The sequence below is a fragment of the Anoplopoma fimbria genome, chromosome 14 (genome assembly GCF_027596085.1).
Source record: "Anoplopoma fimbria isolate UVic2021 breed Golden Eagle Sablefish chromosome 14, Afim_UVic_2022, whole genome shotgun sequence".
Taxonomy (NCBI): domain Eukaryota; kingdom Metazoa; phylum Chordata; class Actinopteri; order Perciformes; family Anoplopomatidae; genus Anoplopoma; species Anoplopoma fimbria.
The window spans coordinates 19714080-19731392 of NC_072462.1; the positions used below are offsets into that span (position 1 = coordinate 19714080).

At 39.8% G+C, this 17313-nt stretch overlaps 2 protein-coding genes across 2 annotated transcripts in view; one reads left to right on the forward strand and one right to left on the reverse strand.

The window, feature by feature from the left end:
* Nucleotides 1-3308, forward strand: part of plppr1 (phospholipid phosphatase related 1) — a 46434-nt gene extending 43126 nt beyond the window's left edge. The window contains exons 7-8 of the mRNA XM_054612907.1: nucleotides 2039-2170; nucleotides 2754-3308. Of these exons, the coding sequence (XP_054468882.1) occupies nucleotides 2039-2170; nucleotides 2754-2786 (165 nt within the window). The 3' untranslated portion in view covers nucleotides 2787-3308. The remainder of the gene's footprint in view (nucleotides 1-2038; nucleotides 2171-2753) is intronic.
* A 4141-nt stretch (nucleotides 3309-7449) lies between these two features.
* Nucleotides 7450-17313, reverse strand: part of grin3a (glutamate receptor, ionotropic, N-methyl-D-aspartate 3A) — a 44619-nt gene continuing 34755 nt past the window's right edge. Inside the window, exons 8-10 of the mRNA XM_054612909.1 lie at nucleotides 14637-14798; nucleotides 14211-14281; nucleotides 7450-8008 (exon numbers count right to left, since the gene is read on the reverse strand). Coding sequence (XP_054468884.1) covers nucleotides 7450-8008; nucleotides 14211-14281; nucleotides 14637-14798 — 792 coding nt within the window. The remainder of the gene's footprint in view (nucleotides 8009-14210; nucleotides 14282-14636; nucleotides 14799-17313) is intronic.

Below are 17313 nucleotides of genomic sequence, written 5' to 3' on the forward strand. Positions count from 1 at the left end.
ACAAGGGATTCGTCCTCTGCCAGCAGATTGAGGGATCAGTGTTATGCACTTGGTCGTTGAGCTCCAGGATGATGTTGGAGACAGAGGTGTCCACTTGATCCAAGACAAAGCAGAGGCACGTGCTGACTGCCTGCCTGGTCTGATAGAGCGGTGTTTGCCAAACGTTCTTATTTTTAGGGACCCACGTTGGAAATGAAAGTGAAAAAAACCTTTGCGAACCAATTCACAATAGGCCTAAATTGGGAGAAGAGCAAATTTGTGCATAAATGAAAGTTCCTGACAGTTTTTACTGCTATTTAAACATCACCCTATATTATCTTAGATATGTTAACCAGCCATTTTGAGGAGATATACGTTTGATAAAATCACAACTTTGTTCTAGATTTCTAGAACACTACAGATATAAATGTTAAGTAAAGGCTATGGAAACATTTTTGCGAATTTATTTAGCTACCCTAACAAAATCTCCTACTACCCACCTCTGTGTCCATATCCAGTCTCTGTGAATAACTGATATAGAGACACCTGAGACAATAGATGGAAGCTTGGCCGGGCCTGTCTGAGCATGGATGACGAGACGCAAAAATGGAAAGAAAGCAGTCTTCCTCGGTCTACTCGGACGCGCTTCAGTTGAGTGAAAACAAGATAGTGGAAACCTTCCTGAAATGTATTCGAAACAAGCAGGGGGATATTTAAGATCAGTCATGAGTGTAGAGTTGAGCACAAAGGAGTGCACTTTTGAATTCCCCATGAATCATCCCTAATCTACTTTGGATTCACTGTGACAGACATTTTTGTAAAGAATTCATATGCTTTTTATGAAACTTAGTTTGGGAGCATTATAGAAGCGCTGTCCATGAACTGCCACAAACAAGGAAACCTTGAGCATCTTTCGGCAGTGATTGGCCCTGCTTCATTTTCTCCTTTGCCACTGCCTGAGGGCATGGTCGGCCTGGGAGCGGATTCCCCCTCGGGCTGCCTTCTCTGATTAACCGGTCCATGGAGTATAGAAATATAGCAAACTTGGTAGTTAAAAGATCCTCAGAAAAGACAAAAAAAAACTTTACAAGTGACTGTAGATTATAATAATTTTACATAAAACAAGGCGTCAGTTCACTGTGCATGCTGGGCGTAATGCCATGCCACAAAGATGAACACCCCGGAGCATCTCCTTTGACTGCATTGAATGATGGCTGCATTTTGTAGGCTCGAACAAGGTTTGCTCGAGCTTTTATACCCATATAAACTTTATATTACTGCAATAACTGTATCGAAACTTAAAAAAAAAGGTCACAACTCTCCAAAAAACTCATGGGTGCTGTTCATTTCTTTTAATTGGGGCCTAATATCACAGTGGCACTAGGGCTGACAGGCGGTCTGATTTAAGGAACAAGTAATGTTGTTTTAATTTGGACATTAGGTGAAGTTCTCTTTCAACAATGGTCTGACTTTAATGCTGCGTTGAGTTGGAACTGCGGATACTAGTGTTGCAGCTGTTAAATAACACAACTTTGTCTGATAATAGGACATTACAATTTGTCTTTAGAGACCAGACTAGAGACTGGTAAAATGATTGGACAGCCTACGGTGGAGTGAGACTGTTGACATTATTTGGTGCAAGAAGTCTGGATCAAGGCATAAGTTTAAGCTCTGCTAGCGGCATGGCTCTAGGTATCGCAATGTCAGTCCACCACACAGACTGAAATATGTCAGCAACTATTGGATGGGTTGGTAAGTATTTTTGTACTGACATTCCCAGGCGATGAGGTCTAAGGACTTTGGTGATCCCCTGACTTTTTCCTCTGGCGCCACCAGCAAATGGACTTTTGTGAGTTTGAGTGTCAACAACCGAAGGATGGATTTGTTACCCACATTAATTTCCCCTCAGGATGAATTGTGATGTGTTTGGTGATCTTTTAACTTTTCATCAGGTGACATTTTTTTACTTGGCCCAATTCTTTGATTTATGACCAAATGCTTAATGTGTCATTATTAACCTACCTTGCTGTTAATATTGAACTGTCTTCATACCTTACAGGGTATATGTGTTGTGAACAACTTCAAAGGCGTCCACAGTGCAGCGGCTAAACAGAAAACTGAAGACTACCGCGGTCTGCCTCTGATGACTTTCCCCCGTGTAGAGAGCCCTCTGGAGACCCTCAGCGCACAGGTACCTGAAAACACTTAACCTGGATTCCCCAAAACATAATCTCTATGGTGCACTTTGTGCTTCCCAATTAATTGGCAGAACTCCCTCAAGACTGTGTGCTTACAAAAAAAACTCCCCTTCAGAATTAAGCCTACTGCAATTTGTTGTAAAACCTGCATGTCCTGTTTCAATAAGTAATTTCCCAGAATTCTCATAGAGAAAGGGTCAGTCACATATTTGGTTGACCATGTGTTCTGTCTTTCTTTCTCACTTTCTCACTTTCTTTCTTTCTTTCTTTCTTTCTTTCTTTCTTTCTTTCTTTCTTTCTTTCTTTCTTTCTTTCTTTCTTTCTTTCTTTCTTTCTACACAAAGCAGTGACACATGTTCATAGAACATAAAGGCATGACGTTTTGCACTACACCCCTGTCCTCCTTCCCAAACGCACACAACCTCACACAGAGCACTCCTGAAACTGTTTGACAGTTATTTCCTCTACTTCTCCATTTCCACGCCTTTTCCCTTTTTCCTGTCAACTTTCTTTCTTGTCTCTGTCAATCCCTCTACCTCTTTCTCCATCCTCCCCTCCACCCACGCCCATTTTCAGAACCACTCAGCATCGATGACGGAGGTCACATGACTAAGGGGGCAGCACCGGGTCACGTTTGCGTCTCCACAGCACTTCCAGACACAATGACGAGGACGCATGCCACGTGGCTCTGAATGCTTTACAAAAAAAAACAACACTGCTGATATATCTGTTTAATTCACCTGAGGGACAAATTACACCATGTTTCTAAAGGTTCTCATCTAGTTGGGCTATGCTCAATTCACATCAATTGCGTCGGTGACAAAAATATCACAAGGCAAACTTAAGCACAGATTGTTTTTCCAGATATTTGGAACCATTTGAAACATGGGACATTATTTTCCCTCCACGGTGCGCTGTTTGTAGTTAGAGGACGGTGTTTTGTACATTTTGTATGAGCGAGTGCTGTAGCCTATCCTGACGGTGTTAAACCTGCGCACTTCCTGTCAGCTGACTCACCTTGTTTTACATCACATCCTGTCAGGTGACTTGCCTCGTCGATCACCACATCTATTCCCCTCAGTCTGAAAAATGTGCTATGGAAAACATATTGATGTTGTTGTTCTGTGATGTTTGTCATTTGTACAGAAAAAAAAAAGACAGAATCCTTCTTTTTATTATCTCTCTCTGTACATTAATTGACCGTGTCAGGTCATATTTTGTAAAGATTTTTGTCAATCTGTATGACTATTATGATCCATTTGGACCTGTTTGCCTGCTGTGTAAACCTGGATATGTTTTGGTATCAGTTTAGGTGTTTTGGGGAATGAACCCTCTCCCCTTTGGAGGAAAACGACAAGGAAGAGTCAGTGACATCCTCCGAGTCAGAAAATGGGGTTTGGCACTTGCAATGCCACGTTATGAGCCATTCGTGAATATGATATAAGATAGAATTCACACTATGAGAGTGTTTCACCCCAATTTCCTGATTCACTGTGATGTTAATAGGATTTTTCTTACAGAGAGGTCCAGTGGGGCTAGCCTGTGCCAGATCTACCTGAAGATTTCACTGGTATTGCTGTACAATTAAGTTTAACCTGAAATCGCAGTAGAAGACATCCTCCTAAAGTACATGGATTAAAAAAAAGAGACTGAAATGCTCTTTGGAGTGACACTGAGTGACTCACTTAAGGCCTGGCTAGCCCTTTTAATGGAAACCAGGCTAATGACTCCTGCTTCACTTTTCCTCCTTGAGGCACCCCTCCCCCTTCCCCCCCCGACCCACCAGTGGATTGTGATGCAATGTTGTGACTCCATTTCCCATGGGAAGATACGCCCAGCATGACGAGAGAGGTCAAGATGTTTTATAGATATCCATGATTTCAATTATGCTCATTATCATTGTGATTATAAACGTTTTTTTACTTTAAGAACAAAAAAAGTGTTTCATTTGAAATGCTACATATATATTTTTTCTTCGTTTGAACACAAATTAAATAGTCAGTAGCACCAGTGTGTTCTCTTTTTCATTATGTGTCAGAGTGCTGGAATGAGTGGAAGTGGTGTCTTTTTCATGTCATAAACAAATAATGGACAAACACGTTTGTTTCAAATGTCTAAATTTTAAATTCAACGTGACATACAAAACGATTGAGGCAGAGAGCAGGACTCCATAAGTCTTACCAAGTTACCTTGCCAGAATAAGTGGAAAACATGTCTGCCCTTTTGTTTGTTTGAATATTTAGAGATTTTCTCATACTTCCATTTTGCCTTGCAGACAGCCCTACGGTAAATCGTATGCTGATTACAGATCCAACCCAACCTAAAGAAAGGTTCATCTACAACCTTAATGTATGGTCACATTAACATATCATCACATTTCGTTCAATAAAAATAAATATGTTTTTAGTCTGGTAGCGTCATTTACAAACACTGTGTAACAGTGTTTCTATTGGCTGAATGCAAACGGTCAAAATTGCACAGATATGAGGTCTAGCTGAAATGAATGGGAAACAGGTTTAATTCTCAGGATGGAAGTGTATTATCCTACCTCTAAACATTTGAAGGGTAAATGTAAAGCGTGCTATGGGCAGTACTCAGTAGAGAGGTAGATGCTTCCCAGGAGACTCAGTTCAGGGGGGAAAAACATTCAGGCTTTAAATGATCTTCAGATACGTAATCAAGCAGAATGTGATGAGTTTATGGAAATGGAAACTTTCTGGTAGGACTAGAACACCTTCAGGGTTGTTCATGAACAAAAAACACAGCTGACATTTATTTTGGGAACTAGTGTGTGCCATTAAAAAGGCAAAGCTTGATGCGTCATATTATTGCCTCTGAGAACAAGTGAGAAAAACTGTGGGAACCTATATTATGATAGGCCCCCCAAAAAAGTCAAGATATTTTTGTCCCATGTTCTAATTTTCACATCCTGTGAGGTAGGCTTTTCCTCTTCACACCACGCCACACACTTGTCCAACCACACATGCTACCCAGACAAGTGATTGGAGCGAGCTTAGGTATGCTAAAAACCAGGATCTTATTTAAGTTTTCTGTTGATTCATCCTGTTACAACTGCAGCGACATCAGTGGTGTTTATGTCACCGCTAAGCAAGGCATACACACCGAGAGACACAAAGGAAGCTGACGACTCAGCCGGTGCACATGCTCTTTTGCTCTGTCAGGTATTCATTTCAGCTGTGACAGCCTGCGCTTACCCTGCAGACACACTGGCTAAATAGATAGCAGCTATGTGTGTGTGTGTGTGTGTGTGTGTGTGTGTGTGTGTGTGTGTGTGTGTGTGTAGCAGAATTTGACCATGCTGTGTGTTTTTAAAATGTCATCCTTGGCTATTCTGAGTACGCCTTCCTGCCCAAATTGCTGTCCCCTAGCAATATGAGTGAAAAATAGTGCAACAACTAAATATCGTTTCGAGGCGGGAAGCAAAGCTCTGAGTGGGTTGGTTATGTAAATAGCTGCAGGGTGTTTTTTAAACCATAATGGAAACAATTTAGATGGGAGGAAATGAGTAACTGCAGGTGAATCGCCAACTGGCCAATGTCCAACTTGGGAAATAATATATATATACACACATATATTCCAGCAAATAAATCCTCAATGAACAGAGGATTGGTTTGCCCTGGATGGCAGCCATTGTTCTGTAAGTGAAAGTACAACCCTTAAGTCCTTGAATAAAATGGTATAATAGTCTATTGAAACAGTTTCTAGGTTATGGAGGCGTATTAATTAAGAACTGAACTCAAATGTAAATATGCACAAGGCTGAAAGACTTTCTATTGCACATTCTGCTTTCTTATATGTGTTGGAAATGATATATTGATGTGTAAGGTAGTTAGACAAAAATATTTCAATTAAATTCAGTGCAAAGAGGAGAGGTACGTTTTTAATAACATAACACATCCAAATGCAAACAGAAGATCGAAGAAAATATGTATTGTCACAGAGGGACTGTTTCAGTGTGTTCAGTTGTGAATGATCATCAGATTCAAATAAGATGTCAGAGCTTGACAAGTGGTCTATGTTCCTGTTTACATTTACTATTCAACCATGGCCTTGTACCAAGAACTGACTGGTAGTTCTGTGTTTGTTGTGTCAAGAGATTGCAAGGAGACCGTATGATCTTAAGAAGCTGAGTAAAAAGGTCCTGTTTTGGTTCCCTGACTGAAAAGGCTGAAGACTCTTGGATTTATTACCATTTTATGTATTTCTTCTTCACATCCCATATTTTTTTCTTACCAATGAATCCATTATGAAGACCACAAGTCAAACTATGACAAGTTAACCGATGACTCGTAGGTGCAGCTTTCTTTAAGGAACTAGAAGTGCATCGGTGAAGTGCAGGGCGACATTATACAGTGATCCCTTAAATAAGATCTTGTCCTATGATCCACCACAAGATGCCAACCAGATGTCTTGAAGGAAATAGTGATGTTTTGCTGAAGCTTTATATCTTTTTTTTCTGTTCTTTACACTTAACAACTGCACCATAAACCCTTAAAAAGACGCACAAGAAAAAAACATGACCTCAGCCACATCAAATTCATTATCAAAGGAAAGAAACTTTAGGTCATCCATCGTAAAATCAACCAATCACAAGCAGCTGCATTTGTTTTTCTTTCTCCCTCAAAGATACAAGGTTTCAGCACAAAGCCATAACGACTTAACTTGAAGATTTAAGGATGGGTTCGACTTCAGGTCATTTACACTCTCAATGATTCTCAACATAAGACTCAGGTGAATTAGCCCATTAAAATGATGTCTTCATATCTATGCTCAAGCTTATCATCATGGCAAGCGAATCTGTACCATTCACGATACGAGGCATAGAGGGAAAGGGAAGAGAGGGGAAGTAAATGAAAAAAATAAAAAATGAAGGGATCAGTGAGGTGAAGAAAATGGGGGAGGGGAGGTTAGGAAGAGGAAGGTTTGCACAGCTCTTCAGTGACAGCAACAAGATAGTGAGAACAGATGTGGTTCGGGGTCCCTGGTTCACCTTTGTCCAATGTCTCTCGTCTAAGGGAATATCACGTTCCCAGAAGTCAGAAAATGTTCCACTGGAGTAACAGAACAGGATCGTAACGTTTCAGTCCAGAGTTCAGGGGGAACTCCTGAGCATAACGGAGGATTCAACTCCAAAAATCTGTGAAGGTTCCAACTCCAAAACTCATTATTTTCCTTAACCTGTACAGGAGGTTATGGAAACAAGTCCCATAATCTATCCCGGTTTCTCTGGGCAGAACAAGGGAGAAACGCTTCAGAACTCCGGGAGCGTGTTTGTGTGTTGGTTAGTCTGCTGGTGGGACTGGGTATACTGAACAAACTGGTGCGTAGTTGGCTGACTGGGTGCAGTCTGGTTTGCTTGCTGGTTTTCTGATTGGTACTGTTCTAGCTCTCGCTTCCGCCTCATGGCTGACTGCAGCTGCTGCTTGATTACGAGGATTTGACCCTCCAGTTCCGACAGCTCCTGAACCAGTGGTTTCCGGCCCACACCCAGGCCGGGGCCGCAGTCGCCCACGCCTAAGCGCGTGAGGCCCTGCCCGGAGCCCCCCTGCCCTGGCCCCAATGCTTGGCCCAACCCCCGCCCTAACAGGTCAGAGCGTCCATTAGAGTTGGTCACTATGGGCGGGTGTTTCTCCATTAGGGGAAGGGAGTGGGGATGGGACAAGGGAGATGGGTGTGGTGGTGGAGGAAGCTCCTGGGAGGACGGGTGCTCCAGGTCATTCTGCATCTCTTGTGGAAGGACCCGACGCCTGTTGCAGTGAGAGGACTCTGCAGGATTCCAAGATGCTGTCTGGTTGTTTCCCTCATTGCACCTGGAGATAGGACACATACATAGAGAAATATCAGGTGGCAATTAGATTTTTTTTTAACCAAAGAATGCCAATGTTGGAGATTGTGTGTCATCCAATGACATCTTTCCAGGCTGAATCCAATGTAAAGCCAGTGGCTCAGATTGTATCACTCTCTTACCCTTAACTGCTCATACTGTATAATTCAGTATAATTCTATGCATGCTGTATGACAATTTGCAATATAGGAAGAACTAGATCTTTAACAAGAATATAAAGTGAAGACTGATTTACATAAACTGCTGTATGGGAATGTTCCAGACATTATAGATTAAGATGCTCACGTCGAGATTCTTTGAGGAATACAAACACTGTGGATGCTTGCCAAGATCACAGCACAAGTGTTCTCCCTAAATGTCCCATTACAGTAAGAGGTAAAATAATGAATTCATTTTCACTCTGCTTCATACGTTATATGTTTCAGTTATATATATATTTTTTGGGACTATAAATTGTTTTTTAAATGTTTTAAAAACAGGAGATCTTTCAAATCTACATTTGAGAAAATCTCTTGCCAGCAAGGGTTTACAGGATATTCAACAGTTTAACCTTTGTTCCATTATAATACATTTGTTTTTCCAAATAATTAAATCCCTTCTCTACAGGGATTGTAAAGGCCATAAAGTATGACCTTGAATATTTGACATTTACAGTTACCAGTAACTACAATTCCTCCTCTGCAGTGAGGAGTTTGTCTGTGGTGTTTTGTCAGTATCAATCGTTGACTTGTTTCTTCTTTACAGACTATTTTAAGGTACACCTCTTTGCATTTTGGAAAATACAGCATCGAACAAAGCTTTCAACATTAAAGGCTTTGTGTATACTCGTAGCTCACGCCCCATCTGGTTTGGCCTGAGCCATGGTGTCTCGCTTGGGAATAAACAAGGCGTGAGGCGTCAGTTTGACGCAACCTCGCTAATGTCATGTTCCATCCAGACTTAAACACATGTCACAAATGACTAAATTATTTAAAGGAAACACAAAATCCGATCTCAAAGCTATTTCATTGGGGCTTTAAAGTCACACAAGATTAACAAACCGACAGCCATGGATGTCCTTGGTGACATATCAATTCCTTTGATTGCACTGGCTATGAAAAACACCTACAACATCAAGTCAGGACTTGATAGGAGAAGGAAGAAAAAAAGTGGTATCTGAAATACATAATTGGACATTACACAAGACTTGAGTCATTTTGGGTCAGAGAAAAAATACCAATTTATGTCCTTGCTTTTATGCTTCCCCAAAAAATGAAAATGTTTTGCTGTAGGCAGACCTAGCTTCTGTCCAGATAATTTATTCCAAGATGTGGTTATTATGGAAATGTGTATCTTTTGGTTAACACATAAACCATTGGGAGGTATTTATTTTGTATTAAAATAATGTCACAAAGTGTTTTTGTGAGTAAGTGGTGAGTTAATTGCTACACAAGTTGTCATAAGTCACATCGTGAGTTCTTATTCAAACAAATAAAACTAGAAAAGTTGTATTTTAAGACAAAATTATAATCATACCAATAGTAAAGTAATTATTGGAGCATTATTCTTATGGTGGATTTATGGCACAATATAAAATTTTTTTTTTACAAACATAAACTGTTTGTTTAAAGCTAAACATAAACATTATTTAAAGCTACTAACATCACTCTTTGCTTTATATCACTTAAAATGAGAACACAAGTCAGTAAATGCAAAATTTGGTTTGATATATGCTGTACTTCCTGTAAAGTAAAGAAAATCTTTTCACATCTTTTGGACCAGATCTGCAAGCTGAGAAGTAACCATGATTTAAATTAAAGGAGCAGAGAAGAGAGATTCACCTCATATGAATTGAAGCCTAACTGTAGAACTCCCTGAACAAAGGCGTTTTCATCGGTAATAAAAGAAAAAGTGACAAGGAGAATCTAATGAGGTACTCCTGACTTCAAAAGAGACCTTAAACTGAAGGATGAGACGTCAGAATATAAAAATATAAAAAAGAATCTCATCTCAAAGTGATGTATGCACCTTTTGACATCATGGCTGCAATAGGAGAGAGAGTTTTCGGCAATGTGGTTAACATCATCAGATCAATTTAGCCGTAAGTCTAAGATAATCAAAGCCACCTGAAGACCTCAGACAGGTCCACGGTTATGCTTCTTTAATAAATCTTGACTTTTTTTTTCATACATTTTTTGCTTTGCGCTTATTGTTTTTGCTTGTATTCATTCCTATTTATTAATTTTGAAAGCACTTTGTGGCTGCTCTGAAAAGTGCGATGCATATAAAGAGGATTCTTATTATTGGCAGAACCTCTAGTCATAAGTAAAAGGCCCTTTTCCTGATTGTTGTTCTTCCATCCAGCCTTTTACTTGATTTGCTTAGCATGTTGATTTCCATGTGTCACTTCTCTATGAAAGAAGGAGCTCTTTCAACTTCCATGATATGATTGGATAACATGAGACTGAGCTCAGATTGTTTCACCAGAAAATATATGAAACCGACATTTAAATTATTTATTTATTTTTTTTGCCTGGAAGAGATTCCAGCAAGAAATAATGATCTCAAGGTCTTAAAGGGAAATGTGCACCACACAGTGCTGGCAATGTGTGTTTGGCAGATGTAAAGGAGGCTGAAGTACAAATCATTATTTCTCTCTGCAACATTAGCATGTCCTTCATATCATCATTATTTTCCCAAATGGTCAGAGAAGAAATACACACATGAGGTTTTAAATGTAATGCGCATTATTGTAGTCCTCAAAGCAACATCAGATGGCGTCTCAATTTCTAACTCGACAGCAAATAGAGCTCTTTGTTTTACATTCTGTGTACGATGAGGCTAGGAGCCAGCACACACAACTGAAAGGGAGCCTTTTTCTTCTTCATCATTTACAGAGAGACCAATGCTCTTTAAAGTTTCTCAACTGCTGGGGTTCAGTTACTCCTGCTCCTTTTCTTTAGAGAGGCCAGATCCCTCATACTCCCCACTATTCACAGTTCTCCGATTTCTCCACTTAATTTCAACAGATATTGGTCCTATTCATTAAAGTGTGTCCAGTATTTCATTTACATTCTCATACATTTTCTCCTTCAGCAGTGGTTTCACAAATGCCTTTAAAACCTACTGTATATCCAGAGTTGGTAGACACTCATACCAGATACAGAATCCACTACTGCTACCACTAATAACTTCGACTAACAACTTCCAGATACTTTTCTGTCAACCAGTGCAGCTTATGAAGAGTACATCTTGTGCGTTTCCATGCAGCAGTTCTCTCTGCTGTGGAATTAGAACGGAATATTTCACCGCTGATCAGTATTTCCCAGAACATCTGTCAGTACAGATGTCTGTCCGCTTGTAGCACAGTGAATAGGGAGTCTGTCCTTCAACAAGCAGGGAACAGGTGCACCAGAAAGACACGCGCTATGCTGAAGTGTCCTTGAGCAAGATATTGAATTCCCTAACAGCAGGTCTGTACAGCTTCCACCACCCTTGAGGCGGGTGAAAACATTATTGTCGAATTTGGCCTTCTTGCGATAGATAGTAGCTCTTATGTTGTGATTGTAATTATTTCAAATTTGGGTTGATGGTGTGCTATACAAGCATTACACAGCAGGACTGACACGAGGAAGCACAATCCCTGGCCAATTATTTTGGCACTGCAGAGCTGCTCAGGGGGCCTGAAGATTTGACTCTTAAGAGAAACTGTATGACTCAGAGGTGAGAAATCAAAAGCAGAACACAAACCGTTTCCAAATCAACACAGACATGATTTTGTATATATCAGCTTATGAAAACACCAAAATAGAAAAAGAGGGATCTGAAAATGAACCAAAGGCAATAAGGAAAGTAAAACGTCTAAATTGCTTTCGATTAAAGGGAAATTAAATGAAAGCACTGCTAACTTAAATAGTAATTAAGTGGGAGTAACCCTCCTTTCTTACATAATGTCTCCATCAAAGAGAGTATAGCAGCTGAATTCTAACTGAACGTCTAGAAGTGACAAATGATCTCGTTTTAGTGTTGGTCAAAGGTCTCTTCTATAGAGCTACATGACCTTAACACCGCGTTTGATACTAAATCACAGGATCTTAATTGGACATCTGAGAGTGTTTCGTGGTATTACAGACACCACTCCTCATTCTCTCAGACAGACACTTCTTCTGATGCCTTTGGGCTTTTCTACATCCTTGTTAGCGCAGGTAGGATATTAAATACGTTATGGTTCCATCCTAAGTAGTCGTTTTAAGCTGATATATCTTCCCCCATATGCTCCATTTGGCCTAACAATGCCTCCTTCTTATTATGCTAATGAAACAGGTGTATAAGCAGCATGTGTACTTTCATGTAACAGACCTCCAGCTGCCGCCATTTACGGCACAAAATCTCATGCATTTGATTGGGAAGACCATCCGTATAGTGCTTGCAAAACAGACATTTCTGACACACCATGTTTCTGCAGGACTCTGACAAAATGAAGGTAATAATTTCTGACTTTTAGACAGCGTACAGGCACGATGCAGAAGAACTCGATGGAATGAGCCTGATTATGCAGCAGGTATTCTATCCTCATTACCAGAGGCATCCCTCCCATGGCCTTGGCTCCATGATTATTATGTGTATTTAATCCCCACTTCGAGTGCTCCACCTGAGTGTGCCCTCGTGCGTGCTGCTAAGTAGGGATGGATGTGAAGTAGAGTACAGCCGAATCAGACAGAAAAAGATGAAATGGAACTCTTTTGCTCAGCAAAAGCTTGGGGGTTGTTTTTGATCTCCCCCTCAGAGGCATTGAAAAGAGTTATACATTTCCCACTTTGCTTGCCTTAAGCAAGCTCCAAAGTGCCATGGCAATAAGCAGTGACCAAATGTGAATAAAAAGAAAGTTTCCTTTACACTATGACAAAAACACACTGCAGTGGTGTCAAAATGGCTGTCCAGATTAGTTAAGAAAACTAATTTGACAACATTTGAAAAGAGACTAAAACCAACCAAAAAGAAGCTTTCATGCTTTACTAAATCTCCCTCTCATCCACTGAGCCAAACAATACACTGTGACGTCAGCATGAGCTTATTTCCTCAATTTCCCTCTCTGATAATTAGCTTCAAACAGACTGACCATTCATTTAGTTTCTGATTAAAAATGTGTCACTTAACTGCCACTTGGATGTTAATTGATGTCACTTATTTTGCAATCTCATTATTTGGCCAATGGGCTGTTAAAGTTTGGAAAAGTGGCTTTGGTGGTATCAAATTGGTTCGATAAGTAAAAATACACAATTAAAAAGTAACAAGGCACTTTCAAATGAGTATGTTTCCATTCACCTGTTTTTATGAACATTTTTAATTTGAGTATTAGTGTGGAAACACTGGAAATTCAGAAAAGATAGATAATCAAGGAAAAAAGTTGTAATGCTTGGTGGAGGTGGACAAGTTGATGTATTGATATAAGCAAGACTTCAGTGCTGTACAGAGGCACTTATACTTTACTAACTTATGCTGTTAATAATTCAGTTTAGAGACAAATGCATGCATTATCTTCTGTCTCAGTGTAATGGCGCCTGTCTGTTCTCGGTCTAGACTGCTTTGGCTGGTGGCCACACCAGTCACACCACTGGTCTCCTAGCTCTTAAACAGCAGTGCCAATCCCAGTAACAGGGCAGGGCCCACTCCTTACCCATGCCTTGAACCAGCTTTATTATTAATTAAAAAACGTAAGCTTTATTATATGTCAAATACTTACATGAAATTCAATTTCCGCATTTACATCCTAAGCATTAGGAGCAGTGGTCTGTCGTAAAGCACCAGGGGAGCAACTGGGGGTTCCGTGTCTTACTCAAGGACACTTTGATATGTGGACAGAAGGAGGCCCAGCATCAAACCTTGTGATTGAAAGATGACCTGCTCTTACCCCTGAGCCACAGTCACCCCGGGTCAATAACGCCACCAACTGTGTCTTTATGATGTGCCCTTGCATCCTCACTCATAACAAAATGTACTGAATGGGTCATAAATAATCACAACACAACTGGGCTCAGTTCATATTCAGTTCAATCCATTGGGGATGGGTTTTCCCTCAAATCAAATTCATAAAAAAAACATCATCGTTCTCAATATATTCCAGCGATGGATTTATTCGATTGAACTGAAATTGTATTGAGCCCAGCCTTCAATGACGGGGACAGTACCTCTTCTCAGGCTTGGTAACAGTCGGCAGTTTGTCGTCTGTGAAGACCGAGTTGAGGGCTCGGTGTAATCTCTGAAAAACAAGCAACACATTAGCTGTCACATGCTAACTGGAAACAGATTACATTTAATTTGCATGCGATTATTCTGTTGTTTATTGCGAACATGAAATGCTGTGTGTGTTTTGCATGTGTGTGTTAATAAAATATAAAAAAAATGTACCACCTCTTATATAATGTAAATGGACTGCACTAGTAAGCACATTTTGCTGCAAATACTTTCAAAGTAGAGAAACACATACTTCTAATGGTCTGAATAATCTGAATAATTCTTCTTCTGGTAATTGTAATGTGGTTCTTTTCCAGCTCATGATCAAAAGTGTACTTAACTGTGTTGTACATGTGTGTATTTGAATGTGAGTTCAGTACCTGGCTTGTATGCAGCCAGTATCTGAAGCGTGGCTCCTTGACCCTTGGGATCACCAGCTTGTACACAATGTGTTCTGCTATTGTGGTCAGTAGGGATAAGGCCACGCCCACACAGAGCATCACAAACAGGCCGGAGAAATGCTTTATGCCCATCTGCAGCGTCTGGAGAGAGAGACAGGGTTAGTTAGCGAGAGAGTTGGAAAGACGGTTAGAAGGAGGCTCAGAGAAAAAAAGATCAGGGATGCAAAGTTTTTGCATCTGATGGAGTAGTAGTTATTAGAAAACTTCTGTCCAGTAAGTACAAAGGGTTGTGCCTTAAGGTGGTAAAACAGCCAGATACAACTTAAAGGTAGAAGATAAGGGATTGGGAGCATTTCGATTGCCTTTTAATGGCTCTCAACATTGCGACACGAGCCAGCACTCTGACGCCGGCCCGGCTATGTCAACAAAACAAAAAGAAGCTTGGATTACAAGAGGGTGTTTCAGACTGCATTAATGCAGGTATATTCAGACATTATGAGACAAATGTGTTATTTTAATATTTAAGAATGTTATCATAAAAACCTTAAATTTAACTATGAATTAAAACATGAGAACCTTCAAACATTAAATGATTGATCAAAACCCTTTATCTTGAAATCCACATTTCTTTATGCAACCCATATCGTACAATACAGTAGTGGTTATAGTTCAATGGATTCAATATGGTAATGATGCTGACAGGTAATTGTCATAAAGTGAACATATTTGAATATTTTTCTTATGTTATGTTGATATTTAAGGCCTTTTTACTTGTTTTCTGTGTTTTATGTTTGTTGTGTAATACGAAAATTAATAGAGGAAATTACTAAAACTGCATATGTATGTGTGAGCATCCTTTTTATCTTATATAAGCAGATGTTGTATTCAGTAGCAGACGTGGCACTAGATTGACACAAAATTTGTGTGCAAAATAGTTTTTCCAGCTAACACTTTAATGGTAGCATTAGTGTAATTTAAATTTTCTTTGCCAATTATTTGCCATGAAATGTGTGAACTTGTTTATGTATTCACCACAGTTAGAAGTATATATATCCTAAACTGTCTCTATTACAGCAAGTTTGGCCAACCTCCCAGGAGTCATTGGCTCCCATTCTTCTCAAAATTCCATTAAAAACAGCTTGCATAGACAAAACGCTGCATTGCCAAATGTAATGCATCATGTATTTTTTTCCCCATAACTTGACTTTAAAACACTGCAATCAAAAAATGAGTATGAGGAGAACATTGCCCAGGTTTGCTTTCAACTCTGTTTTCATTTCTATCAGAAGTTAACAACACCATGAGGTATTGGAAAAAAGTGATAACTGAACAAGCAACAGCATTTCAAAGTCACTTAAGTGAACATTGCAATGCCTGCATACAAAACTGAATACAACTTTGCCTTTTAAAGAAAAATGGACATCTGGAATAAGATATAACATCCCCTTAGTTAATTATCCTGGAAAATACAGCATGAGTTTCATTTAAATCACTGTTAGATTTGTTCATATTTTCCTGTAATCCTGCTCCTGAGAAACCCCCTCGCTTCGTCTCATTTCGGGATATCACACGTTTCCCCCTTACATCTTGATTGGCACTAATTCTATTCTGAATGTGTCACTATGGAGAAGCCTTTCAGAAATGTATCCTGAGTCTGCAAGTGTTGCATCTCCTATTGGGATATCACACTTTTCTTAATTAAGCGAGTGTTGCAGTTACAGCAGATGTACGTTCTCATATGAATATTTTAACTGCTGAATATGGAGCAGTTTGTGATACAGCAGCGGCTGCAATGATTGCATTATAAAGTCTTGCTGGTCGAAAGAAAAAAATGTATGATGGATTAAATTGGTCATTGCAGTATTGTGACTGGGCGAGCTGGCTGTATTGTCAATGATTTCTGGGAAGTCAGGCAATACAGACAGTAGTGAGTGTCACATCTGACTGCTGGAGAAGACATTACTAATTTAGTAAGGAATTACAGTGGTATTGTCCTTTAACAGCAAGACAAGCTCACCGACTAATCTAATCTATTACGTAGCTCCGGTGTGTAAAAAGCAGTCTAAGTTGTTGTTCATTAACGCACTCAAACATTACGTTATGCGCTCTCTTGGATCAGCACATTTAAGCACATTCTACCAAGTTTTGGCAACACACACACTTCCTGTCTCTTTGCACTGTTTGCAACCATGTAAATTCTTTTCACAGTGATCTTATAATTCCCAACTCCACTTATAAACAGCATTGGGTAAATTGCATAAATTTGCCGCAAAAATCGATGAATAACTTCAATAAAACACATAACGCTCACAATCTTCCTCAGTTTGATCACAATTTATTTCCAGGTAATGTTAAGTTTGGCCCTCTTAATGTTAGGTAATTGAATAATATTTAATTTATTGGTATTGATTTTATTGCTTCAAATGGGATCAAATTCTTTGGGGTGACAGGGAGCTGGACGGATGCCAGAGAGTTTGGCTGCCTTCGCTAAAGCCAATCCATCAGATTTTTCATCTCTTACGAATCCCAGGCTTGCTGCTTGTGGTGTAGTAGCCATTCATCGGAATAATAGATTGCTACGAAAAAAGAAATGCTAAGCAGGACTAAACTGAGCCAGCCTTGTCAGAAATTCACCCTCCGATGTTGTCCAGTGTTC